At 42.4% G+C, this 26,740-nt stretch overlaps 3 protein-coding genes across 3 annotated transcripts in view; all 3 read left to right on the top strand.

Annotated features, from left to right (window-relative positions):
- LOC146986388 (protein NLRC3-like) overlaps positions 1-12,445 on the top strand; it is a 144,286-nt gene extending 131,841 nt beyond the window's left edge. The window contains exon 10 of the mRNA XM_085780468.1: positions 12,407-12,445. Within this exon, the coding sequence (XP_085636594.1) occupies positions 12,407-12,434 (28 nt within the window). The 3' untranslated portion in view covers positions 12,435-12,445. The remainder of the gene's footprint in view (positions 1-12,406) is intronic.
- LOC146986389 (uncharacterized) lies at positions 6,605-9,983 on the top strand. Its single transcript, XM_085780341.1, has 4 exons — positions 6,605-6,709; positions 6,844-7,069; positions 7,223-7,374; positions 9,957-9,983. Exons 1-4 carry the CDS (start codon positions 6,605-6,607, stop codon positions 9,981-9,983), a joined length of 510 nt encoding a protein of 169 aa, XP_085636467.1.
- A 1,374-nt stretch (positions 12,446-13,819) lies between the features above and the next one.
- Positions 13,820-26,252, top strand: LOC146986387 (uncharacterized). The gene is made up of 4 exons (XM_085780467.1): positions 13,820-13,863; positions 24,374-24,602; positions 25,675-25,812; positions 25,972-26,252. The coding sequence occupies exons 1-4, from the start codon at positions 13,820-13,822 to the stop codon at positions 26,239-26,241; spliced, it is 681 nt and encodes a 226-aa protein (XP_085636593.1). The 3' UTR covers positions 26,242-26,252.
- Positions 26,253-26,740: the final 488 nt, after the last annotated feature.

The raw sequence follows: 26,740 nt of genomic DNA, 5'->3' as shown, positions 1-26,740 counted from the left end.
TCTTCCTCACTGCTGTGTGACTGCATTCAGCTGACACTGATATGAAGCAGAGAAGAAGAGCCAATCAGTGGGGGAGCAGCTGGAGACATTTTTTTTTTTTCCTTTATTTTAACAGGGTAGATCCATTGAGAGCAAGCTCTCTTTCTCAAGGATGCCCTATAGCATACAGAGTGCACAGAAAATGAAACATCAAACATCAATACAACACAATAAAATACAGTTATGAAAACAGGAGTAGTGAAATTACTAACTAAAGCAAGTGCACGTCTGAGCCCCCAAAACTGCGGTGAGAAGTAGGTTTTTGAAAGCCTCAAGTGAGATAAGTCTATCGATTTTCAGTGAGTTTTGTAATTTGTTCCATCGGTGTGGGGCATAGAAGGAGAAGGCAGTTTTTCCTAGCTCTGAGTTTGTGTAAGGGAGATGGAGTCTGATGTGGGACTGGGAGCGGGTAGGGAGACCTGTAGAGCGAGAATGCAAAAGTGAAGTTAAATACGGGGGAAGCATTCCGAGTAGAGCTTTGTAGATGAATAGTAGACAATGCTGTTCTCTGCGGGTGGTGAGTGATGGCCAACTCACCTTGCTATATAAAGAGCAGTGGTGTGTTAAGTATGGGTCCCCAGTGATAAAGCGTAGGGCACTATGAAAGATAGAGTCTAGGGGTTTCAGTGCTGAGGCTGAGGCATGCATATATATCACATCATTGAAATCAAGAACAGACATTACAGTGGCATGAACAATAATCTTCTTGCTCTGTGATGAGAAGCAAGACTTGTTTCTGTATAGAAAACCAATTCTGGACCTAAGTTTGTTGATAAGGTGGTCCACGTGGTTACGAAAGGAAAGCCTGGAGTCCAGCCAGATGCCTAAGTATTTGTAAGTGTTGACCGTTTCAATAAGCTGACCATCTAATGTGTGAATACTGAGAGGGGAGATGCTTTCATGGGACCTTGTGAACAACATACATTTAGTTTTGCTGGAGTTCAGTACAAGTTTATAAGCTACAAGAGACGACTGGAAATGGTTGAAGGTAGATTGTAAATTAACAACAGCTGAGGTGAGAGTAGGGGCAATGCTATATAAGATAGTATCGTCTGCGTAATAATGGACATTGCAGGCTGGGGATGGGGTAACAATATTATTGACATAAAGAGAGAATAGAAGGGGACCAAGAATGGACCCTTGCGGAACACCTTTGTGCAATGAGAGCGAGCTGGATCTAAATCCATCTACAGCAACTGCTTGAGTTCTCCCAGTGAGATAATTGGAGAACCAGTTGAGAGAGGGGCTATCAAGGCCGATGGACGAGAGCTTGTGTAACAGGATGTTATGGTCTACAGTGTCAAAAGCTTTTGACAAATCAATGAAAAGAGCTGTGCAATGCTGGTGAGAGTCTAACCCATTAAAGGGATAGTTCACCCTAGAATGATATTTCGCTCATTATCTACTCACCCTCATGTTGACTAAGGGCTGGAAGAATTTTCAGAGTCCACCGTCCCTTCTCTGAGTTACAGGGGGTCTTGGCGTAGCAGTGCATTTCAATGCAACGGTTGTAAAGGGACACCAGAGCTCTTCGTAAAAAAACACACGCAAAAAAACATCCAAATACCATGATGCTCGTATGTAATGTCCGTCTTGTGCTGAAGCCCCAAATTGCGTAATTGTCCCGAAAAGAATTAAATAAGTCCACATTCCAAGCATGTTTGTAGCATTAGCTCCTAGTATCTGTTGTCCAGTCTTCCGCTGCCAGCACGCATGCGCAAGGTTCGCACTGAGACCGACTCGAGTCTCAGTCGGTCTCAGTATCAGTGCGAACCTTGCGTCTGCGTAATAATGGACATTGCAGGCTGGGGATGGGGTAACAATATTATTGACATAAAGAGAGAATAGAAGGGGACCAAGAATGGACCCTTGCGGAACACCTTTGTGCAATGAGAGCGAGCTGGATCTAAATCCATCTACAGCAACTGCTTGAGTTCTCCCAGTGAGATAATTGGAGAACCAGTTGAGAGAGGGGCTATCAAGGCCGATGGACGAGAGCTTGTGTAACAGGATGTTATGGTCTACAGTGTCAAAAGCTTTTGACAAATCAATGAAAAGAGCTGTGCAATGCTGGTGAGAGTCTAACCCATTAAAGGGATAGTTCACCCTAGAATGATATTTCGCTCATTATCTACTCACCTTCATGTTGACTAAGGGCTGGAAGAATTTTCAGAGTCCACCGTCCCTTCTCTGAGTTACAGGGGGTCTTGGCGTAGCAGTGCATTTCAATGCAACGGTTGTAAAGGGACACCAGAGCTCTTCGTAAAAAAACACACGCAAAAAAACATCCAAATACCATGATGCTCGTATGTAATGTCCGTCTTGTGCTGAAGCCCCAAATTGCGTAATTGTCCCGAAAAGAATTAAATAAGTCCACATTCCAAGCATGTTTGTAGCATTAGCTCCTAGTATCTGTTGTCCAGTCTTCCGCTGCCAGCGCGCATGCGCAAGGTTCGCACTGAGACCGACTCGAGTCTCAGTCGGTCTCAGTATCAGTGCGAACCTTGCGCATGCGTGCTGGCAGCGGAAGACCGGACAACAGACACTAGGAGCTAATGCTACAAACATGCGGGAGCGTGCCTATGTTCCCACAGCCCTATGTTCCCTCAGCCCTATGTTCCCTCTGGACTCTCTCTACCTATCTGGACTCTACCTATCTGGCCTGTCTAGCCTCTACCTGGTCTTTTTACTAAACTTAACCAACTCCTTTCTTCATTGCCTAAACCCAACCAATGGTGGGACCGAAGGGCTGAGGGAACATAGGGCCTAATTTTCAGTGACAACAAAAGTTAGAAATGAGGGAACATAGGGCTGAGGGAACATAGGGCTGTGGGAACATAGGCATGACCCCAAACAGTGCTTGGAATGTGGACTTATTTAATTTTTTTCGGGACAATTACGCAATTTGGGGCTTCAGCACAAGACGGACATTACATACGAGCATCATGGAGGTATTTGGATGTTTTTTTGTGTGTGTTTTTTTACGAAGAGCTCTGGTGTCCCTTTACAACCGTTGCATTGAAATGCACTGCTACGCCAAGACCCCTTGTAACTCAGAGAAGGGACGGTGGACTCTGAAAATTCTTCCAGCCCTTAGTCAACATGAGGGTGAGTAGATAATGAGCGAAATATCATTCTAGGGTGAACTATCCCTTTAATGATGTTATTAATAACAAGTGCTGTAGCTGTGGTAGTGCTGTGACCCGGTCTGAAACCTGACTGTTCTGGTTGAAGGATGTTGTTTGAGTCCATGATGCCAGCTCACATGATGGACATGTGAGCTGGTGTGCACATGAATGATGTGTGTTTCCTCTGCAGGTGAAGCTACAAAGTGTGTGTGAGCTGATGTGGATGTGACCTCAGCAGCATGGATCAGTGTGAGGACAGAGAGGAGGGAGCCCCTCCCTCTAAAACCACTCTGTGTGGGGGACATCAGGGCCAGACCAGAGGTCAAAGGTCAGAATTAAAACTGTCAGACTTTTCTCTCTAAAAGTCAGTTGTTGTGTTTATTAAAAGATTGAATATATTTTTCATCAGTTTCTCTCTAACATGTAGATTTATCAGTTGTGTTGTTGTTTCAGGATCCAGCAGCAGAGACCAGACTCTCCTGAACCCAGCTGTCTGTCTCTAAAGAGCGACCGGTCAAAGGGCGGGTTAATTGACTTTAAAGGAGGACGTGGATCAGCTGATCAGATGCAAGTTTTCAATTTCAAAGCTTTTGAACGTTCTTCCTGTGGAGTCAAATTTCTATGATTCTATCAGAGTTATAACTCAGACACTCATTGTCCAGCTGCAATAAAGATACCCTGCCTGTCCTGAACATCCACATGTTAATATTCAATGATGCTCACAGTGCAGCCCAGTAGCTAGTCAATGTATGTTAAAATTGGGGCCAATGAAATATGATAGATAAATAAAAAGTTTTTAAAAAATTCTTAAAGTCCCACTCCCGCGACCCTTTTCGGCCATTTTAAAAGCAGCTCATTAGCCATGCACATTAGCAATGCACCTCTGGAGGGTGGGCGGAGACTGCGCTGCTCTGCACCCGCCCAGCCACCTCCTCGCACCCCACCCCCCACTTGCTGACAGCTGGACATTGTACAATTACAGATTCAGCGCGTTTAGCGTAAAACTCCACACTGGGATTTGATCCCAGACTGGAACATAGTCCTTGCACACAGTGCAAGCTGCTCTACCAGGTGAGCTATACCTGTTATACCTTGACAGCTACACCGAGCTGGCAAGCCGTTCACCTCTGAGCCAGATGCAGAGCGGGGCGGGAGCTTGTAGCACTAGTGCCCTCCCCTGGAGCTGTGACACCCTCAACTCCAGTCTCCCTGAAACTGCCAGTTTGCGTCTGCCATTGGTTCACAGCAGTTTGAAGGCAGAAAAACTCAGAAATGCAATTTTGCACTTCCTTTTCTGCTGATATGTGCTCTAACACAAGAAAAATGCCACAGGAACATGTGAAAAGCTCAAAAAACACGATTTTCACGGGAGTGGGTCTTTAAAGCTAGTATAGAGTGTAACTTCTACGTGTCTGTAAATATCCGTTTCACCCAAGCCACTACAAGAGGAGATGATACAGCGCTGATTAAGCCGTTCGGCTCCTCTTAACACCTTGCTGTATTTTTCAGCTTTGTGATTTGAAGCCGTAACTTGCGGGTTCAAAAGCCTGCCTGGAACGCAGCATAACGCGTTCTCGGTTTTAACTGACAACGAGAAGGGAGGGGGGAGGAGAGCGCTGCTACAAGCAACATGGCGGAGAACCCAAAGAAGCGACCAAGAGGTTCAGAAGTGGATCCTACTAAAAAGAAAAAGCCTTCCCATTCGGCAGAAGGCCTGTAGGTGAAGAAAGAGAGTGACAAACGGTACCGGTGGGTTACACCAGGCCATACACCATATTGAGGTGCCGGCCGTATTGTTGTAATAACGCAGAAATCCTCTAGGGGGCGCTAGAAGTTATGCACTATAGCTTTAAAAAATATTTAATTTTCTCAAAAAAGAGGTACATTTAATAAAAAAAAGTTCTTAACTCTTTCGCGACCATTGACGAGTAAACTCGTCAAAACCGTTTTTTTACAGATTACGATAATAGACACTCTGAGGTACCCTGTGTGTGAATATGGTAGTCCTCTGATATGTAAAACTGTTTTAAACTAAAATCAAAACATAATGTTTTTTATAAACTGTGTGATCTTGGTTTTATTTGAGTAATCGGTCTCCTTGAATGCTGCTCTGGGGACAGCGTGCAGCGCTGTGCGGCTGTTAGCTACAGTGTTGCGACTTTCTCGTTGAATCTGGCGACTTTCCAAACCCTCTTTTGACAAAAGATGCTGTTACAAACGTTTCTGGTGTGGAGACTCGGATCTGAAAGCACGTTATCACGGCTGTTTTCACGGTGCAGCGGAGCGGGCGCTCTGCAGCGGGTGCTGTGACCGGCCGCCCCCGCCCCAGAGCACCCACCGGCGGCCAGTCACACAGCAGTGTCACGGAGCTGCTGCGCTGCGGCCAGAGACCCACACCGCTGCACCGCTGCTCTCCAGGCTGCCACACCCCCCAGATTTGCCTACAAATATATTTATTTAGCCGTAGAAATGATTTGGGAGACATGCCACACTGCAGAGTACTGGTAAAATGAGCAGATTTCCACTTGACACAAAAGTGTGTTTTTCTCTGAAACTAGAGCGGGAGCTCCGTTTTTGGAGAAACCCAGCTCTCTTCGTCTACTTCGTACTCACGAACGAAACGGCGGAAAAACTCATTGTTTTTTCGAGGAGCACGTTGGAAAGTCACTCTTCAATCACGTGAAGACCGTTTGTTTCTAGGTGATGTACAGAGTTCGGTTCGACGTGAGAAAAAGGTAAACAAATAGCCAAAAACATGTGGTCCTGAGCGGATGTGCTGAGGAATTAGTGTGGTCGCGAAAGAGTTAAAGAATTCTTGAAAAAAAGTTTTTTTTAAAAAGAACAATAAAAATAGTGGTAATAATTTCCTTTAAAAAAAAAAATGTTACAAATTCTAGAAAAAAGTGGTAAAATTTTCAAGAAAAAGTTGGAGACCCACTAAACGACCCCTGGGGGTGGGAGACTCAACTTTGAGAACCACTGATCTACAGAACAAAACAAAGAGATAAATGACATTTTCTGAGGTGAAAAAATCCTTCAACATCATTGTTTACAGCTTCTATTTACAGGAATAAGGAAACAAATCAAACGTGTTTTTTAGGGTTCATGTTTTTGTTGTGTTCTTTTTTGTTTTTGAAAATCTAAAACTATTTAACATCAGTTGTGTTGTTGTTTCAGGATTCAGCAGCAGAGACCAGACTCTCCTGAACCCAGCTGTCTGTCTTTAAAGAGCAACATATCAAAGGACATAGGTGCTGACTTTAAAGGAGGACGTGGATCAGCTGATCAGATGTAAGCTGTAACTGACAATCAGACTCAGGTTGTTGTAGAAATGAACCAGTTTGTACGACGTGTTGTTGGAGAAGGTCTGAAATCAAAGTGTTGTGAACGTCCTCAGGGGACATATAAAGTCCATCTTGTATTATCTCTCTGTACTGATGTTCACTTCACGATTCCTCCACAGAGTGGACCAGGAGAGCTCAGAGGTCCCCAGTGGTCAGTCTGCCCAGCAGCATCAAACACACCTGGACTCCATATTTATGGTGAGTACATGTCCAACAGCTGCTGTTACATCTGTTGTGTTCACCATCATCTCCATGCTGCACTTTGACACCAGTGGATTGTCAGTCTGTCAGGTTTTAGTTTGATGCTGTCACTCATAGAGTTTCTGTTCCAGCTGCTGGAGGAGAACATGGTCACTTTAGTGAAGAACGAGCTGAAGAAGATCCACAAGCTTCTGAGTCCAGATTACCCAGAATGCTCAGGGAGTCAGAGGGAGGATGAGGAGGTGATGGATGGTGAGGATGAAAAGCAGAGGAGCATCAGAGAGGCGTTAGTGAAGATCACAGTGAAGCTCCTGAGGAGGATGAAGCAGAAGGAGCTGGCTGAGCGTCTGCAGAGCAGTAAGAGGATTTCTCTAAAGATTTAACATGATGGACAAATGAGACGTTCAATGACATCAACACATGGAGGGAAACATGTTCATATAGTCGTTATTTGGAGGAATTATCATGTTATATTTTCTTATCGGCCTGATTTCTTGTGTTTTCATTCAGAACATGTTGCTACAGTTTGTCGACGTAAACTCAAATCTGCCCTGAAGAAGAAGTTCCAGTGTGTGTTTGAGGGGATCTCTAAAGCAGGAAACCAAACCCTTCTGAACCAGATCTACACAGAGCTCTACATCACTGAGGGAGGGGCTGGAGGGGTCAATGCTGAACATGAGGTCAGACAGATTGAAACAGCTTCAAGGAGACCAGACAGACCAGAAACAACCATCAGACAAGAAGACATCTTTAAAGCCCCACCTGGAAGAGACCGACCAATCAGAACAGTGATGACAAAGGGAGTGGCTGGCATTGGGAAAACAGTCTTAACACAGAAGTTCACTCTGGACTGGGCTGAAGACAAAACCAACCAGGACATACACTTCACATTTCCCTTCACCTTCAGAGAGCTGAATGTGCTGAAAGAGAAAAAGTTCACCTTGGTGGAACTTGTTCATCACTTCTTCTCTGAAACCAAAGAAGCAGGAATCTGCAGGTTCGATCAGTTCCAGGTCGTCTTCATCTTTGACGGTCTGGACGAGTGTCGACTACCTCTGGACTTCCACAACACTGAGATCCTGACTGATGTGACAGAGTCCACCTCAGTGGACGTGCTGCTGACCAACCTCATCAGGGGGAAACTGCTACCCTCTGCTCGCCTCTGGATAACCACAAGACCTGCAGCAGCCAATCAGATCCCTCCTGAGTGTGTTGACATGGTGACAGAGGTCAGAGGGTTCACTGACCCACAGAAGGACGAGTACTTCAGGAAGAGGTTCAGAGATGAGGAGCAGGCCGGAGAGATCATCTCCCACATCAAGACATCACAAAGCCTCCATATCATGTGCCACATCCCAGTCTTCTGCTGGATCACTGCTACAGTTCTGGAGGGGCTGTTGAAGACCAGAGAGGGAGGAGAGCTGCCCAAGACCCTGACTGAGATGTACATCCACTTCCTGGTGGTTTATCTAAAACTGAAGAAGGTCAAGTATGATGGAGGAGCTGAGACAGATCCACACTGGAGTCCAGAGAGCAGGAAGATGATTGAGTCTCTGGGAAAACTGGCTTTTGAGCAGCTGCAGAAAGGAAACCTGATCTTCTATGAATCAGACCTGACAGAGTGTGGCATCGATATCAGAGCAGCCTCAGTGTACTCAGGAGTGTTCACACAGATCTTTAAAGAGGAGAGCGGCCTGTACCAGGACAAGGTGTTCTGCTTCGTCCATCTGAGTGTTCAGGAGTTTCTGGCTGCTCTTCATGTCCATCTGACCTTCATCAACTCTGGACTCAACCTGATGTCACAACAACAAACAACATCTCGGTGGTCTCAAGTGTTTAGAGACACATCTACACCTTTCTACCAGAGCGCTGTGGACGAGGCCTTACAGAGTCCAAATGGACACCTGGACTTGTTCCTCCGCTTCCTCCTGGGTATTTCACTGGAGACCAATCAGACTCTCCTACAAGGTCTGATGACTCAGACAGGAAGTGACTCACGGTCCAATCAGAAAGCAGTCCAGTATATCAAGAAGAAGATTGAAGAGACACCCTCTGCAGAGAAAAGCATCAACCTGTTCCACTGTCTGAATGAACTGAATGATCGTTCTCTAGTGGAGGAGATCCAAGGGTCCCTGAGATCAGGACATCTCTCCACAGATAAACTGTCTCCTGCTCAGTGGTCGGCTCTGGGCTTCATCTTACTGTCATCAGGAGAAGATCTGGATGAGTTTGATCTGAAGAAATACTCTGCTTCAGAGAAGGCTCTTCTGAGGCTGCTGCCAGTGGTCAAAGCCTCTAACAAAGCTCTGTAAGTGTAGAGATAGTTGGATTTATTCATCATATAACATACTTCTGTGCTTTCAACAAGACTGAAAATAAATCCCTTTCTTCCTCACAATCATCTCTTCAGACTGAGCAGCTGTAACCTCTCAGAGAGAAGCTGTGAAGCTCTGTCATCAGTCCTCAGCTCCCAGTCCTCTAGTCTGAGACACCTGGACCTGAGTAACAACGACCTGCAGGACTCAGGAGTGAAGCTGCTGTCTGGTGGACTGGAGAGTCCACACTGTAGACTGGAGACACTCAGGTGATGATCCATCCAGCTGTTTATCTGCTGACACTTGAACACACCTCCAGGTGTTGACAGTGGTTTCCTGTGTGTTGTTGTGTGTGTTCAGTCTGTCAGGATGTCTGGTCACAGAGGAAGGCTGTGCTTCTCTGGCCTCAGCTCTGAGCTCCAACCCCTCCCATCTGAGAGAGCTGGACCTGAGCTCCAATCATCCAGGAGCCTCAGGAGTGAAGCTGCTGTCTGCTGGACTGGAGGATCCAGACTGGAGACTGGACTCTCTCAGGTATGGAGAGGCTGCTGCAGCCACACATACTGTCTGATAGAGGAGAAGGAGCTGGAACATTTGATCACACCTGGTATTAACATCTGTCTCAGTTGATCGATGCGTTGATAACATCAGATCTGATTACTGAGACCATATCCAGAGTAGAGTGCTGGAATAAGCATTTCAAGAATCGAATTGGTCAAATGGAAGCGCCTCCTGATGGTGGAATATGGGTATTGCAAAAGTGTCCATGAACTGACATCTCTGCATTGTTGGTGTGAGCAAGTGCGGTATTTTTAATAATTTAGAGCCTCTGGAAACCCAAATCCACAAAAGCCTTATGTATTTAATACCCCTTTCCCACTGGTCAAAAAACCCGTTTAAACCCGCTAACAATCAACTTTTGGTGGCAGTGGGAAAGGCGCACCGAGCTGCGTTGACGCGGGTCAAACGACTTCTGACCAAATCTGGATAATATTTCATCTCCTATCCCCAAGTCTTGCCGCCAGTTGCCATGGCTCATCTTTCCTTTTTTTCGGTTTATTTACTTTTTTCGGCACGAGGGAGCAAGACGGGTGAATCTGACATGACTTCCTGTATTTGGATAGTTCAAACCTTCCAAAAAAATGCTTTCACACTACACAGCAGTGGACCTTGGTCCAGGATAGTTCGGACCGAGACCACCTCCTGAGGCTGGACCAAAGACTCGGTCTTTAGTCCGGACCATGGTCCGGGGGAGCTTTCACACCTGTCACTTTGGTTCGAACTATCTGGAAAGTCTGAAAGTACCAAGCGAGGTAGGTGTGAAAGCCCCCTTATTGAATGTGTAAAAATAATTAGAAATCAGTTTCCATCCAAAATCAAAATATTTGTCTTTTAAGTTTTGGTACATTGGGTTTGAATGGGGCAGAGTTATCTCTGGGATTTATGACGTAATAAATCCAAACCACTCATAAATCACCACGTCAGTTGTCTCACCCCACCCCCCAGTGGCAGCGTACAAAACCACTCTGCTGCCGGTCTCTCCCCCACGCTCCTCTGAAGTCTCACAACCAGAGCCATATCAACCACTCTGCCCACAATTCCTCACAACTCCTTTCTACATACAGCCGTTTCGGGGTTGTGTGTGTGTGTCCATGGTGTGTAAATTGGTGATTAGCTTTTAGCATTTATTAGCGTTCCAGCACAACCTGCCCTGTCTGTCCGTCTGTCTCTCATATTCAGGAGAAGAGATCTCAGTGATGAAACCAGCTGTTGACAGCTGTGCTCTGAGTCTCTCCAGGTGTTTTGATCAGACTTCATTTCAGAGTTCATCAGGAAACATTTCAGCTGCAGCTGGTTGAACTGCTCCTGAACCAACAGAGTGTTTGACCTGAACAGTCCCAGAGACTGTAGACACCTGTTGAGTGTGGACACACTGATAACAACACAGCAACAAGAATCAAACCATGTCCACTGCTCAGCGACATTCGTCTCCCAGCGTCTCCAACCAAGGAGGAAATAAGAGACAGAAATCAGGTGGAACCATCAGGTCTCTGTCTGGTCAGATATTGATGATCAATAGTCAGCTCAGTCTCTCTGAGATCCTGATCTTGTCCTGATGAGATCTGTTGTTGTGTTGAGGAGACAGTAAATCACAAGTGTGACATCCAGATGTCATCACTGTCCAGAGGCCTGGAGCTGTCAATCAGAAGAGAGTGAGTGTAGTGAACAGTGTAATAATCAGTGTTTGTGGCTGAATGTGTGTGTGATCAAACAGCTGTTTTCAGACTGTGTGTGCTGCTCAACAGAGAGCTGAGCTCTAACAAACATGTTGAGTGTGTTTCTTCCTGTTGTGTCTTCATTGTATTTGCTGTGACGTGTGTTTGTGCAGCTTGAGAGTCAGAGAGTGAAAGTGTGAGTCTGACATCACATGGAGAAAACACATGATGAAGTGTTTCCTCCTCGTCTCCTCCTGCTCTGTATCATCACTAGATAAAGACTCCAGCTCCTTCTTCTCTGTGCTCAGTGTTCATCCATACATACCAGCCTCCATGTGAACACAGTGATAAAACAGTGTGTGTGTGTGTGAGAGCCATGTAATGTCCATGTGTGCATGCTGACAGAGAACGTGCTGCTCTGACCCCCCTCCTCCTTTCAGGGTGGAGCCTGCTGGAGTCACATTCTTGACACCAGGTCTGATGAGGTGTAAGTGTAAGTGTGTTTTTACTTTGAGCAGCACATTCAACCATCTTCACACTGTCACATCACTGACGTCATGAGTCTTCATCAAACTGTCAATAACTGATCACATGATCAATAACTGCAGCTGTGTCTTGTTCTCTCCATCAGATTCCTGTCGACTCACAATCGACACAAACACAGTGAACAGAAAGATCAAACTGTCTGACAACAACAGGAAGGCGACACGTGTGGAGGAGCGTCAGTCATATCCTTATCATCCAGACAGATTTGACTGGTGTCCTCAGCTGCTGTGTTCAACTGGTCTGACTGGTCGCTGCTACTGGGAGGTCGAGTGCAGAGGAAGGGTTCATATATCAGTGAGTTACAGAGGAATCAGCAGGAAAGGAGACGGTGGAGACTGTTTGTTTGGACAGAACGATCAGTCCTGGAGTCTGAGCTGCTTTAATGGTCGTTACTATGTCTGGCACAATGGCAGAGAGACAGCCATCTCCTCCTCCTCCTCCTCCTCCTCCTCCTCCTCCTCCTCCTCTGCCTCTGACAGAGTAGCAGTGTATGTGGACTGTCCTGCTGGCTCTCTGTCCTTCTACAGAGTCTCCTCTGACTCACTGATCCACCTCTACACCTTCAACACCACCTTCACACAACCTCTGTATCCTGGGTTTGGATTCCTCTGGTCCAGTCCTGGTTCCTCAGTGTCTCTGTGTTGAGTGAATCAGAGTCTCCTCCTGTCACAGAAACCTTCTCACTGTTGAACAGACAGTTCAGTCTCTACATGTCTGTCTCTGTCTCTAACTCACGTTTTCGCATTCATGGATTAAATCAGTGGATGTTTTAATATTTTCTCAATGATTCTTGTAAACTTCTTCCTCTTCCTATGAAGATGGACGCGTTGATTATTACAGTTACAGTTGAAATTATAGCTGCTGCTGCAGCAATGGTCGGGGCCATTTTTATAGACAAAATTAGGCAATTTTAAAGTGAAAGTTGCAAAGCCGTAGCACATGGTTGATCTGTTATGAATTTATTTTCAAAGTATTGAAATTCAGATGTGTGAATTGCTTTTTTCTTTCTCCTTATTTAGTTATTACTTAGTTAGTTACTATTATTATGGTTAACCATTATTATTACCACTATTGTCATGGTTATTAATTATTATTATTTTTATTTTATTTTATTATCATTACCTACTTTATCATTTATTCGTATTCCAGCTATTTATCCATCCAAAATTTTATTTTATTTTATTTTTTTGCATTTCTCCTCCGCTCCCACACCGTTCCTGTACCTTTGGTTCTTACCTCTCCCCTGTACTTCTAGAATACTACTATTATTATTTCTATTTTCTCTTGTTGTTCTGTTTGCTTGTTTGCTTGTTTGGTTTTGTCGTTATCGCTGTTGAGTTATTGCTGTCACAATTGTTATTAATTATTTTCTATTATTATTATTCATTCATGTTTTCAATCTTTGTTTTTTTGTTTTTTTCTCTCCCAATAGTGTTATTATGACCAAAGTCACTATAACTATCCACCAAGTCTCTTTTTCATCATTATTATGATCACCATTTATAGAATATATCATAACTGACTTACACACACACACACACACACACACACACACACACACACACACACACACACATACACACACACACACACACACACACACACCTAATTTCACATTTTATGTCATTGTAAGTCATCAATGCATGTTCACTGTATTGTCTGTCGTGTTTTTTCCACAATAAAAAACCAACCAAAAAAACCAGAATGATATCAATGCTTTCTGGAAGGAAGTTAAAGTCATTAACACCAGTAAAATACCCCTATCTTCCCATATTGATGGTGTCTCTGGGGATGAAAGAACACAAACACGCACATCCCAAAAAACGTGAAGCTGAAACGCCTGAAACGTTACCATTTGGTGTGTGACATTAAAATTGTCACAGGACCTAAACTAGTGTGCGGTCTTCTTCTTTCTTCACCTGTATCTGGTGATGAAAACATTGCTGAGCTATGGGGAAAACATTATAGTAATCTTTTTAACTTTATTGAGAGTGTTGTTGGGTTTAATGTTGGTAATGTTGTTGACAATCATGGTGATTAAACCAGATGAAGTGTACACTGCTATTGAGAAACTGTCGGTAAACAAATCATGTGGTCCTGATTTGATAACAACTAAGTATGCAAGCTACAGACTATGCATGCTATTTGTTTCTCTGGAATTCTTCCATCTTATGTTGTACTTCCAGTGTTATTTATTGTTAAACGTAAATTGTTGGGACAATTGTTTCATTATTTCCCAAACCATCAGGAAATTTAAATCTTGACATTATGTTTTTAACATGTTTTTAACATGTAAATCATGAATGGAAGCGTAAAAACACAGTCACGGTTACCACATGTTGTAGTTTTTTTTATTATTTTATTCATAACTTTGTTTCACATTACAAAACAGTTTTTCAGAATAATATGCAATCTATAAATCACATCTATATTATACGCCAGGGGGAATTTACAAGTTTACAAAAAAATGTTCAAGTTTTCACATATTGATAGTCTTAATCGAATTCTGGTTGTTTGAAAATTTGATGGAGTTTATGTATTGCTTGAACTCACCGCTAAGAGCAGTAAGGGAAGGTTTTTTTTTTAATGAACTTACATTCGTGAATATGAAATTTTGCCATTCAAATAATAAGGTTGATAATAAAAGTTATGTTGGCTTTTTCCTTGTTTTTTTTTTCAGGTCAGGGAGCCCAAACAGTAGTACATTCCTCCAAAACAAAATAAAATCACCATCAACACTGATAGTAACAAAATTACAAATATCACTCCATAGTTTTTGCACAATAGGGCAGAGCCAAAACAAATGGGTCACAGTTTTCAGCATGTACAGAACAGAAAGTACATTTCACGTCAGTCTTTTTACAATGTGGTCATTGGATGGATAAAATCTATGAATAATCTTAAATGAAATTTCTCTCACTTTATTAGTTAACAGGTATCGGTTGGGTAAGAGCCAAATCTTCTTCTAGTCGGTGTCCTCCATAAATTTGTTCCAGTATGAGATCACGTATCCCTTTTAAACAGGAGTCTTATTAATTTGTTGTTTTTCCCATGGTTACCGGCCAGACAAGCTTTACCTATTGGGGTGTCTGACAAGGATAACAGGGAGAATGCATTCTAGGTTGAGATTTTAGCATGCAAACTCCAGATGGAATTGCTCCAAAAACTCTGGCAAAATCTGCAGGTGATACAGGGATATTATATTCAGATAAAAACGATTTGTATATTATACGAATAGAGGAGACCATCCCTGTTGAATAATTGAGCCACATACAATGTTATTAAACCAATACTCAATAAAAAGGGATTTATGTTTAAATAAAATGTCCTTGTTGTTCCATATATAATGTTATGAGGTGGAAAATTATGCTTGAAGATAAGGGACCAGGAGAGAAAGGCCTGCCGGTGAAAGGCTGACAATTTTACTCGTATTTTGTCAATATTGTAGTTACATGCTAAAAAAAAAGTTTAAACCACCCAGTCGGTTGTAGGTTGAGGTGAACAGCAGAGGAGAATGTGCTTCTCCTTCAGCCAGAGAATAGTCGCAAGTCTGTCACTGACCAATCAGCATTCATTAGCAGAATGCTAGCGTTTTATGGGCAACAACAGCCCAACCTGTAGGAAATCGAAAGGACAAAACTTCTCAACAATTTCACTTTTAACCTATAATCCATATTGATCTTGCAGAAAATACAACAATATTTGCGATTTTTTGACTATTGCCAGGTGAAAGGGACAAATTTAGCCTTCTAGCTCCATAGGGCCCCATTCATTCTTCACTCGCCCGCGAGCACTCCTAGTGGAATTCTGGTGGAACTGCAACCAAGTTCGATACAATGGGGCTAATGGAGAGTGGCAAGGCTCGTCAATAGACTGGCTCTGGTAATAACTAAATATCATACTGAAGAAATACAACGGTAATGATTAAAAAATTAACCAAACATTACCACAATAATGAAAAAAAAGTGCATTCCTAAAATAGCTTTTAAAACAACCAGGACAGAAGCAACAACATAAAAACAAAAAAACGTTGAATACCTACAATATTACAGGAGCTGAAAAAATCGTTGTCAAAACGAAAAAAGTAGACATCATATGCATTCACTGACATGAGATTATGAAAATAAGATGCATATTTCTCGCTAGAAATGTCATCAAAATGCAATTTTATGCAGAAACTATGTTAAAATATTGCATTTTATACCGAAAATCAAAGGAATGGCAGCCATTTTATTTTTCTTCCACAGCCTAAAACCTGAAAGTCACGTGACGTCCTATTAAAGTGCATGGGCCTCGATTACGTTTACATTTCACATTTTAAGAGGCCAAAATGTAATATTGCTACGTTTCTTAGTGTGGACCAACGTAGTCATGACACGTTTTGCTGTGAGACTGAGTTGTCTCTTTCCACTTAAAATAAGACTCATCGCCTAAAATTTTTTATATAATTTTACTTGTTTCAAACTAATTTTGACTGAAATAAGGGCCTTTCACACCGAGCGCGGTATGCGCTGCGCCCACTGCGAGGTACAGCGCAGACAGGCGCAGAGCAGGGCGGCAGCGCGCACACATATGGCGCGAGTTGCTGAGCAACCGAACAAACAAGACAGGATTTGGGGGGGTATATGCAAAGATATGTTCGCCAGGACCAGGAGCGTCAGGCTGAGCAGGGAGCAATTTAACAGCCTGTTAGAGAGAGTTGGTCTGATCCTCAGGAGGATGACAACTCACTTCATGCATCCCATCACTTTAACTGAACGTCTGGTTGTTTGTTTTCTCTCTGCAAGCGGCTGATTTTTTTTCAGACTCCACTACATCCTCTCCTATTGGACGCGCCGAGATGTCGTCACAGCGCGCTGCGCCCAGATTAAACATTTTTTAATTCGGGCGCAGCGCGCCGCCGCGGCATGCGCCCACCTTGCGTGCCGCTCAGCTCGGCGCAGAGCCGTTCGCCAGTGCGCCGCGGTAGCACATACACAATGAATGGGTTTGCTGCCGCCTTCCGCCGCCTGCCGCGTTCGGTGTGAAAGGCCCTATAAGTAGAAAAATCTGCCAGTGAAAGCAAGTTTTTTTGCGCTCCACTATCAGATTTTTCTACTAATTTCAAGTGAAAATATGCTTGAAAGAAGTAAAAAAGTGTCTAAAAACAAGCTACTTTTTATGTGAGGTGTCTTATTTTAGGTTAGATCTGTTTTGACTTGAAATTACATTTTGCCTAGAAATAGGACAAATATTCTTGGTAAGATTTGGAGTTTTCGCAGTGAACATGTCGTGGAGCTTTGGAAGCTGAAGATTGTCATTTGTTGAATAAGTTAGTATAGTTTGTCCCCCCGAAACACTTCTATTGTGTTGTTTGTATTTGCAGTACATGTAATCAGATTGATGATTTCTAAATTTGTTTGTATATTGTCTGTTTGCCTGCATTTTATTAAGATACAGTGCATTGTCCAACCTGAGTTTTAGGGGTAATTAACTGGTCCGATTTCCCAATTCAGTTTTCCATTTGACAGTAACAGTAACCCAAAATTCACCACAAACTTATTGTACTTTTTTTTTTTTTTAAATAGAGAAAAAAAACTGAGGAACCAACTAAAACATCAAAATGTCACATGATGTGAATTTTTTGTCACAGGTCCTAGGTAAATATCAGGAAAATACCTGGCTGGGACTCCATCAGCGTCACAATGACAACATATTACTGAAAGGGGAGTGGCCTATGTCCTACCATGAGACATCAAATACTGGACTGTTTTCAAACTGGTTTTAATGAAATAAGTAATAAAGGCTTTTAATTTTTTTTTTGTCAGAGGAGCGCCTTGGATTTTTCTTCTTCTTCAAGGTGTGTCGTGTCCCTGAAATCCCTCTGAATCAAAACTGCTGTTGCAGAACTGCAGATGCTTTAATAATTGTTAAAAGGAAATGGAAATCATCGTTACAGCAGCAGCAACATCACACATTCATCACACACAGGCAACAGCAGAAAATAAAAACACGAAAATAAATTGTTAAAATTATAAAATTTGAGCTAAAATAGACTGCTTGAAAGTTATACCACTAAAAACAATAAATAAAACAATCACTCACTCTCAGTCACTCAGTCAATGTACAATATCTACCATGAGAAATTGTCATCACAGGAAACAAAGAATTTCCTTATAATAATAATATAATAATATTAGCCTAATAATAATATATAATAATAATATGTTGATATGCATTAAAAGTTGTAAAGGAGTTTGAAAAAGAATGTATAAACCAACACTGAGCTCTGTCAGAGCCATACAGTAGGGGAAAAGGTTCTGCAGGGTTGTTTTAATAACATAACCAGTTTTATCGTGTCAGTGGGTGTGTTGTCTTTAAAATGTTCAGTGTGACTTGGCAGTTCTTTCAAAATATTCTGATGTTGAATTTAATTCAGACATGAAGTTCATAGAAAACCTCGTAGCTAACTTTGTTTTATGGAAAGACAGAAACCAACTATAACTCAATCAATCAATCAATCAATCAATCATTTTGTTTATTTCGGGCATGTCCATTAAATCATCATCATCACACTTCATCAAGTAATACAATACACATGGCCGAAAGGGAAAGCGGGAGAAGCAACTCATCTGCTGCTTCTGTGACTTTCCTGCTCCAAAGACAAAACAGTGGCTGAATATTTGATCTTGTGCTTGTGTCATTTTCTATTCAGTACATATTTGAATTTGAAGCACAGATGAAACAAACACAGTCAGATTTTGTTGCTCCGTGTGAAACTCTGCAGTTTTCCTCCATATGTCGACCAGATTAAATTTTTTCATGAAGGTAGACAGAGTGGAAGCAGAAGAATTGTTAGTATTTGGGGGCCATCTATCTAATGAACTATTCAAAACAATGTTGAAATCTCCACCCATAAGGATTAGCGCATTGGGATACTTTGACAACCACTGTAGAAAGCTAGATTCTAAAGCATCAAATAAAAAGTAATTTTCCGGTTTAGAGTTATATCCATATATGTTGGCATCAAATTTGAGAAACTGCTGCTAGTAAATGATTAGGATGACATCAGCCCTGGTATGTCGTGGATAATAGTGGATAATGTCTGTGAAGGTTCTTATTCTTCTTCCTCCCTAGGAAGTCTTTAAAATCAGGCCTATTTTTTAGGCCTTTTCTCGAAAATTGCATATCCATAATAAAATGAGTATATCTCTGCAACCACAAGGTATATTTGAATACTTTTGGTGTCATAGTAAAGGGAAAAAAATGAGGAATTGCTGAGATGTGTAAATTTCAGTATATCTGTTACTGGTAAAGAGTAAATGAAGATGACACACAGAAAAAAATTTATAAAAATTAATATTCGCCTAAAAAAAAATCATATTTTTGATGAGTGCCCTTTAGAATAATGCTGATGAACCTCAAACTCTCTATAAAATCATTGTACAACATGTGAACATTGTCTCTGCAGTGGTTGATTCTGATTAATTGAAGCAGGACAAAATTATTGAGATTTTACTACAAAATATCCAGGCGAACTTTCCAAAATGTCCATTTTTGGCACAGCTTGGAACCACCTGCTACTATAAACTATTGTTTAATCTTTATTTTCACACAATTTGGATAAACTAACTGAAAATAAATCTACTGGAACCGATTGGAAATAACTAACATGCTGTATTCATTGTCTCTGCGCCCTGTGCAGCTCAGAGCAGCTTGTTTGGGTGGGTTTGGCTTTCAGCCTCTATCTCTGCAGCGCAGTGGTCGATTCGAGTGATTGACGGCTCATTTTAACCAATAGAGAGAGAGGAATGACGCTAGACCCACGTCGATGTGATTGGCCGCACTGGCAGCCATGTGACAGCCATGAACCAGTCAGATCAGCAGATCCACGTGCAGGCCAACGTGGGGTTGTATGCGCGCGCACCAGGCTTCCGTGTAGGGAAGAGCCGTCTGGCTTCGGCCGGTGTTGTGGCCCTACTGGTTCCTAATTTAACTGGTTACGGTGCTGAACAGCTGCAGATGTTTTGCGCTCCCTCAGCAGATTCGTCACAAATTCACAAACATACACAACATATTACCAGCGAGTTTCAAGCCACAATTCACATCTACCGCGGCGAATATGCTGCTGTGAGTGAGCACTAACAGTTACGTACCAGCCACATGGAAAAAAAAAATAAAGTGGAGAAAAAATAATCTTCACATATTTGCGTGGGTCGGGACTCGATCTCGCTTCAGCAAAACCAATTACACCACTAACCACCTGTCTACCTCTGTGAGCCACTCAAGCTCACAGGTACCCGCCGCTTCACTGGATATCAGTCAATTACGTCACTACAGGTAACGTTTTGACTCGAGCTGATCTCAAACAACTGGTTACCATCGGTTTGCCTTTGAAATACACGGACAATGCCTCGGTGTTTATTGTTCTCTTTCCTCCAGTCTAATCAACATATAGCGCTACACTTCTCTCCGCACAACACTACACACTGACAAAGCCTGTCGTGTTGAGAAAGTGATGAACTAGCTCGGAAATACTGTCAAAATACGCTCAACAATATGTAAACAAAAGCGAAACACTTGAGCCACGCATGTGTACATGGGTGAAAAACGTACGACTTGCATTTAATCACATTACTGTATTGCGAATGTTTTGTGTACTTACATTTCTTTACACTTCTCTACAGATCTTATAAAACGCACAACGTATTTATTGGCGTGCATTAAAAGAAATGTCCATTTAAAGTCGCTGTGGTTCGAGGAAGAGAGGTGAAGTTAGCTCTGAGTCTAGCTGTTTCTGGCTGCGGTGAATATGATGCGTTCAAGGGACCAGGGCAGCGTCGGACGTGAGTCGATTGTTTGAAATGTGTTTATAGAATGGTCTGATGCTTTAGATTTCGTGTGCCGACATATTTTATCATTGCCCTTTGTAAAGGTATACATTTTAATTAAAACTAGTTTGACATTCACAGAAAAAACTGACGAACTAAACAGTTTTGGGTCCATGGCGATCTAAATGGCCGACGTCCGACGCTGCCCTGGTCCCTTGAACGCATCATAGTCACAGGCAGATCGAAACAGGTAGACTCAGGTAACATCTCTTCCGCGAACCACGGCGACTTGAAGTGAACATTTCTTTTAATGCACGCCAATAAATACGTTGTGCGTTTTATAAGATCTGTAGAGAAGTGTAAAGAAATGTAAGTACACAAAACATTCGCAATACAGTAATGTGATTAAATGCAAGTCGTACTTTTCAACCATGTACACATGCAGTGGCTCAAGTGTTTCGATTTTGTTTACATATTGTTGAGCGTATTTTGACAGTATTTCCGAGCTAGTTCATCACTTTCTCAACACGACAGGCTTTGTCATAGTGTGTAGTGTTGTGCGGAGAGAAGTGTAGCGCTGAATATGTTGATTAGACTGGAGGAAAGAGAACAATAAACACCGAGGCATTGTCCGTGTATTTCAAAGGCAAACCGATGGTAACCAGTTGTTTGAGATCATCAGCTCGAGTCAAAACGTTACCTGTAGTGACGTAATTGACTGATATCCAGTGAAGCGGCGGGCACCTGTGAGCTTGAGTGGCTCACAGAGGTAGACAGGTGGTTAGTGGTGTAATTGGTTTTGCTGAAGCGAGATCGAGTCCCGACCCACGCAAATATGTGAAGATTATTTTTTCTCCACTTTATTTTTTTTTTCCATGTGGCTGGTACGTAACTGTTAGTGCTCACTCACAGCAGCATATTCGCCGCGGTAGATGTGAATTGTGGCTTGAAACTCGCTGGTAATATGTTGTGTATGTTTGTGAATTTGTGACGAATCTGCTGAGGGAGCGCAAAACATCTGCAGCTGTTCAGCACCGTAACCAGTTAAATTAGGAACCAGTAGGGCCACAACACCGGCTGATTCAGATGTAAACACTAGGCAGAGTTCAACTGGAAATATTGTGGATTTACCCATAACACAACCTTTTCACGGCAAAACAGCAAAGGTAAGAGCAAATGTACGACCATGTTTTGGCCACGCAGTGTCTGTTTTTGCTCGACTTTGCTGGTTGTTGGCTTCTCCCTCTGCCGTGCTGCTGCTAGCTGCTGCTGCTAGCTGCTGTTGCTGCGGGACGCCCCGATGTTCACGTTCAGATGAGAGGTCGCTGATGTGTTTTGCATAATGTACAGTTGTATACGAGCCAGAAATGTGGCGACTGGGTCCACACAGAGGTGCTTTATGAAGTTTGATGTCTAGTTGTTTGTTTGAGTAGTGTTTGGGCTGTGTTTGGGTCATATAAACATGGTTTTTACACGTTGTAGCCCAGCTTCTGCTGTTTAATTTGACATATAATATGACCATATTCTTTCATAATCAGTGCACTGGGGGCTCTGTTATTGTTATGCATGTCTTCAAGTCCCCCATATGGGGGACTCTGGATTTTAACATGTTTTAAACCCCATACACACCTGGAGACATGTGACTCCTAGTCACATGACCGCCCCTCCAGTTTCAGGGGTGTGGTCATGTGACTTTGATCATAGGACCCCCCCCCCCCACACACACACACAGCCACCACACCCACACAAAGAGCTTATGGACAGTTCATATATCTTTCATAGATAGGCCTATGTAAGTTATTGTGGCGGAATTTGTCTTCATTTATGTTACTTTGTAAAAAAAAAAAAAATGTAATTTAGGCTTTTGTCTTAGTTGTTAACTCATTGAGTGCCGCGCTCCTTTCCAAAGTTTTAGTCAAGTGTACCGGCAAATTAGACCATATTTGACTTTTTATTTTAGAGCCATAGTGTATTCTATATTATTGCCACCAACACATACTGTAGCTCATTTGAAAGGTTTAACTTTATCCTTCAAATGGCCACAAACCGTTTGTTTTTACGTGCCTCCGTTCCTGAGAAAAGTCAAGCTAAACATGGCTGGGTTTCACCAAAATCCCTCCTTTTTTTCTAGAAAAGGAGATAGAGCGTCTTTTATGAAAGGTGCGCTGTTTGTGTCTGTCGCTCTTCAGACACTCGCATTTCTGGATCAAAGGGCTCGTATAAGATAAATATACACAACAATTGTTGTTCTATTCACAAAACCACCATCGGGGGCGGGGGGGGGCGCCACTAAACAGCAATAACACAGACGCACCGTGCCGTGTCACAGCCTCTCGCCGCGGAACGTGAGGCTCTGCCGGCCACAGCGGCTCGCGAACACCGGTCCCGCCGGTGGTCGCGGTCCGTCTGTGGTACGGGTCGGTGGTGCCGGTCTGCTTTGGTCCAGAGACCATCAGATTTTACCGCGGGAGGACTTTGGGGAGGACACGGTGTTGCTCCAGATGAAGACCGGGCGGGACAGTGGGCTGAGAGCTTCCTGGTTCAGCTCCCAGCTGCTGCAGCCTCGCGGGTGAGAGCGGAGCAGCAGCGGAGCAGCTGCTGCATCCACATGCAGAACTCCGTTTGCAGAAGCTGAGTTATGATAAAAACTTCCAGATCATGAGCTGTCATGTGACTTTGATCGTCATCTATTTCAGTTCTCCTCGTCGTAGAGTCCCCAAATTTACATATAATGTGTATTAAAGTGTCTATTTTCATAATTTAAAAAAAAAGCAAAAAACGAAAAATTTCGTTTTTGGCACTCAACGCATGGGAACGAAAAACGAGAAATTACGTGGTTGGCACTCAATGAGTTAAATGTTGTTCTTTGGCAATATCTGGATTTTTTCATTGCTATTATATTTTTGTGTATTTGATTAGGCCTACATTTATGCGCTGATCATTAAACGAACAAATCAAAGGGTTACTCAGCAGTTAATCAGTGCTTGAGTAGCTTTTTCACCAAGTACTTTCTACTCTTACTCAAGTAAATGTTTGAATGGCTACCCACCCCCCCAGTGAAAGTGACTGAGGGCTCCTATAAATACAACCCTGCCACATTTGTATCAGAGACGAGCAAAGCACCAGACCTTCACAACTACAACTAACTACAACAACAAGATGATCAACGGAGAAGTTGCACTTGAAGCTTTGGGTGCGCTCTGCAATGCCGAAATAACGGTTGTCAACCAGAGTGATGAATCCAGCGGATCACTTGTCAGGCAGTTTAACAATTTTTTGAGGTTGGGCAATCCGTCTGGTGGAGGAAGAGAGACATTTTCCATCCATAGCTTCATCCCTAGGGTGCTGGAGTCTGACCAAAGACAGTAAGTATTCCTATCTATAACTACTAACTATTTATGATGCAAAAATAATGGGAAACCTATTGGAAATTAAATGATTGTCTTTCTTGTCATCAGATTTAGAGGACACCTGCAGAGCACTGATGGAACAGAAATATGGTATGTATAATCCTCTCAATAAATTCTATAGGGAAAGGAAAGGTGATGATAATTCTAGGGGCCCAGCACCCAGTAGTCTAATCTTTGTATGACTGATTTATTCTGTGTAAGACCCTGACTAATACTCATAGTACACTGTAAAAACTCAACATCTTTCCAAGAATATTTGTCTAATTTCTTGTCCAAATGCATTTAATGTATGTTTAATGTTTTAATGTAGTAAAGTTATCTGAAATGTAAAATAATAATTAAACCAAATAATTTTTCCTGACAGCCTAGGTGAGGCACAGCGTCTGCCTCCCGGGACCTGCTTCCTTAATGTGGCAGAAGACGTAAGCAAGGATAAGACAACAGGACAGAAACTTAAAATCACCATCGATGAGAAGAAGTTGTTTGACCCTGGATACGACTATGACTTCACCAACCTGAAAGACACTGAGACTTACAGCAGAGGTGGAGAGAAGTATGAACGCCCATGTGGGTACAAACGCTTTGCCCTCAAGGTGAGTGCCCTTCTACTGTGTCTTTTGAATCAGCATCAGGTTTCTCACTGCAGATTTTCGAAATGCCATTATCCCAGTATAAATATCTAAATCTGAGTCAGCAAAAAACTACTTCAGTCAGCATGTTTACAGTTTGAATCCCCTGGTCTTTTTTTTTTACAATAGAAATCTTTGACCTTTAGCAGTAAAATCTACATAGCTGCTAACAACCAATAGCGTCCGGTGTTACCATATCAAATTTAGTGAGAAGGAAACCCTAACCCTTTAATTTACAGGACACTAATTATGTGATCATGTCTAGAAATAGCCTAGAAATAACAATTTCATAGTAATGTCGAGAAATATAGCCAAGAAATAATGATTGATTGCATAGAAATAGCCCAGAAATATCGGTCAATTGCAAGAAGAGTTGGTGGAGAAAAATTCTGGCCTTTCCCAAAAATTTCAAAGCATTAAAAGCCATGTGTGATCTTTTTTTCCCTTTAGGAAAAGCATGGCATTACTATGAAATAATGTTCATTATACAACAAGTCGTTCCGACCAAGCAATCTGATTGGTCAACAAGCATTTAGAACGTGCTCAAATCCATGGATTCTTATTTTTATTTTTTTTTAGAAACGTTATGTTACTCGTGAAAATAAATCACAAACTAAATCAACCTGTAGAGTGCTCCTGTCAGATGCCAAACTCAATTAAATAATCATTTTTTAGTTAATATGCTGTAAACTGCCCCGTTTTAGCCGAGATGTGTACAGTCAGAGAGACACTGTGTCTGACCCCATGTATTCCCATGGAAACGGGAAGCACCATCGCAAAAACCTTTCAAATTTGAGAGCAATTTGTCCATCAAAATGAATATATTTAAACGATATATTTTATTTTGTTGGTAATAGTTGTATGATCACAATATTGCTTAATTACAATGAAATCGACCGTTACTTCCAGGCTATTGCTTGATATTACTACGCAATTATTTCTTGTTTGTATTTCTTCTATTTCTTGACATTAATATGTAATTAGTGGCCCATAAATTAAATGGTTACCGAACAAAATTGTTTCTGTTGTGCCACAGGTCCTGGGTAAGTATGAGGACGATACCTGGCTGGGAAACAACTGGCGTACCACCAAATCAGTGAAGGGGGAGTGGCCTGTGTCCTACCATGGGACAAAAGAGAACTGCGTTGATCCCATTATCAAAGGACACCTCAAGGTTTGCTTGTATTCTCCTTCTTCATTTAATAAATGTGTAGAAATATAAATGGAGTGAGTTTGTGTGTGAGCGTAGTCGATGTTCTGATGAAAGTGAGAGTGATCCAAGTGTTTGAGGTTGATAAGTTGTTAAATTCTAATTCATGCTTGTATCAAACAGGCAGGACCCAGAGGTCGGTATGGATGGGGGGTTTACTCTACTCCTGACATCTCTGAGGCAGAGGCATATGCCAAAACATTCACCTCCAAGAAGGACGGCAAGAAGTACAGAGTGATTCTGCAGAACCGAATCAACCCCAAGTACAGAAAGATATGTGCCTACAAACCGTACTGGCTGGTTGAAGTCCCTAAAGGAACATCAGAGGAAAAAGAAGAGGAACTGGTAAACAGTGCCATCCGTCCTTATGGCCTCCTGATTAAAGAGGTCTAATGTAGAAATAAAACAAACCAAAAAAAACATCTTACCATTTTTATTTTTGTCAGTGGGTGTGTTGTCTTTAAAATGCCTGTGCATATTCTCATTTGTCCAGGTCATAGTATCTCAAAGGAGTTTAAAGGGGGGTACACACATAAAGATTTTATAAATCTCAACCGATTTTTTTATCTGTGAGAGACCCCACACATGAAGATAAAAAATCTGTGATTGAACAGTTTTGATCGTATTGTGTGTGGTGTCCTGCGATATTCCAAACACAGCACACCACACACATAAAGATTTTTCAGAATCTTGACCCTCCGGTTAGAGGTGACTCGCGACATCAGCAGCGATACCAGGGGTGTCGTTGTAGCCACTCTTTCGGGTCTATTTCCGGAATGGACAATGAGAGCGACGTAATTTTTTTTTAATGAAAGCGGGACACTTCAGCCTTTACAACGATCCCATCTGTGTGTGTCTGTGTGTCTGTGGCTCCGGACGCCGAGCAGTCAAG

The sequence above is a fragment of the Trachurus japonicus genome, chromosome 6 (genome assembly GCF_045865225.1).
Source record: "Trachurus japonicus isolate A0001 chromosome 6, Traja_1.0".
In the NCBI taxonomy this organism is placed as follows: Eukaryota; Metazoa; Chordata; class Actinopteri; order Carangiformes; family Carangidae; genus Trachurus; species Trachurus japonicus.
This window is presented reverse-complemented; position numbering and strand designations above follow the sequence as displayed.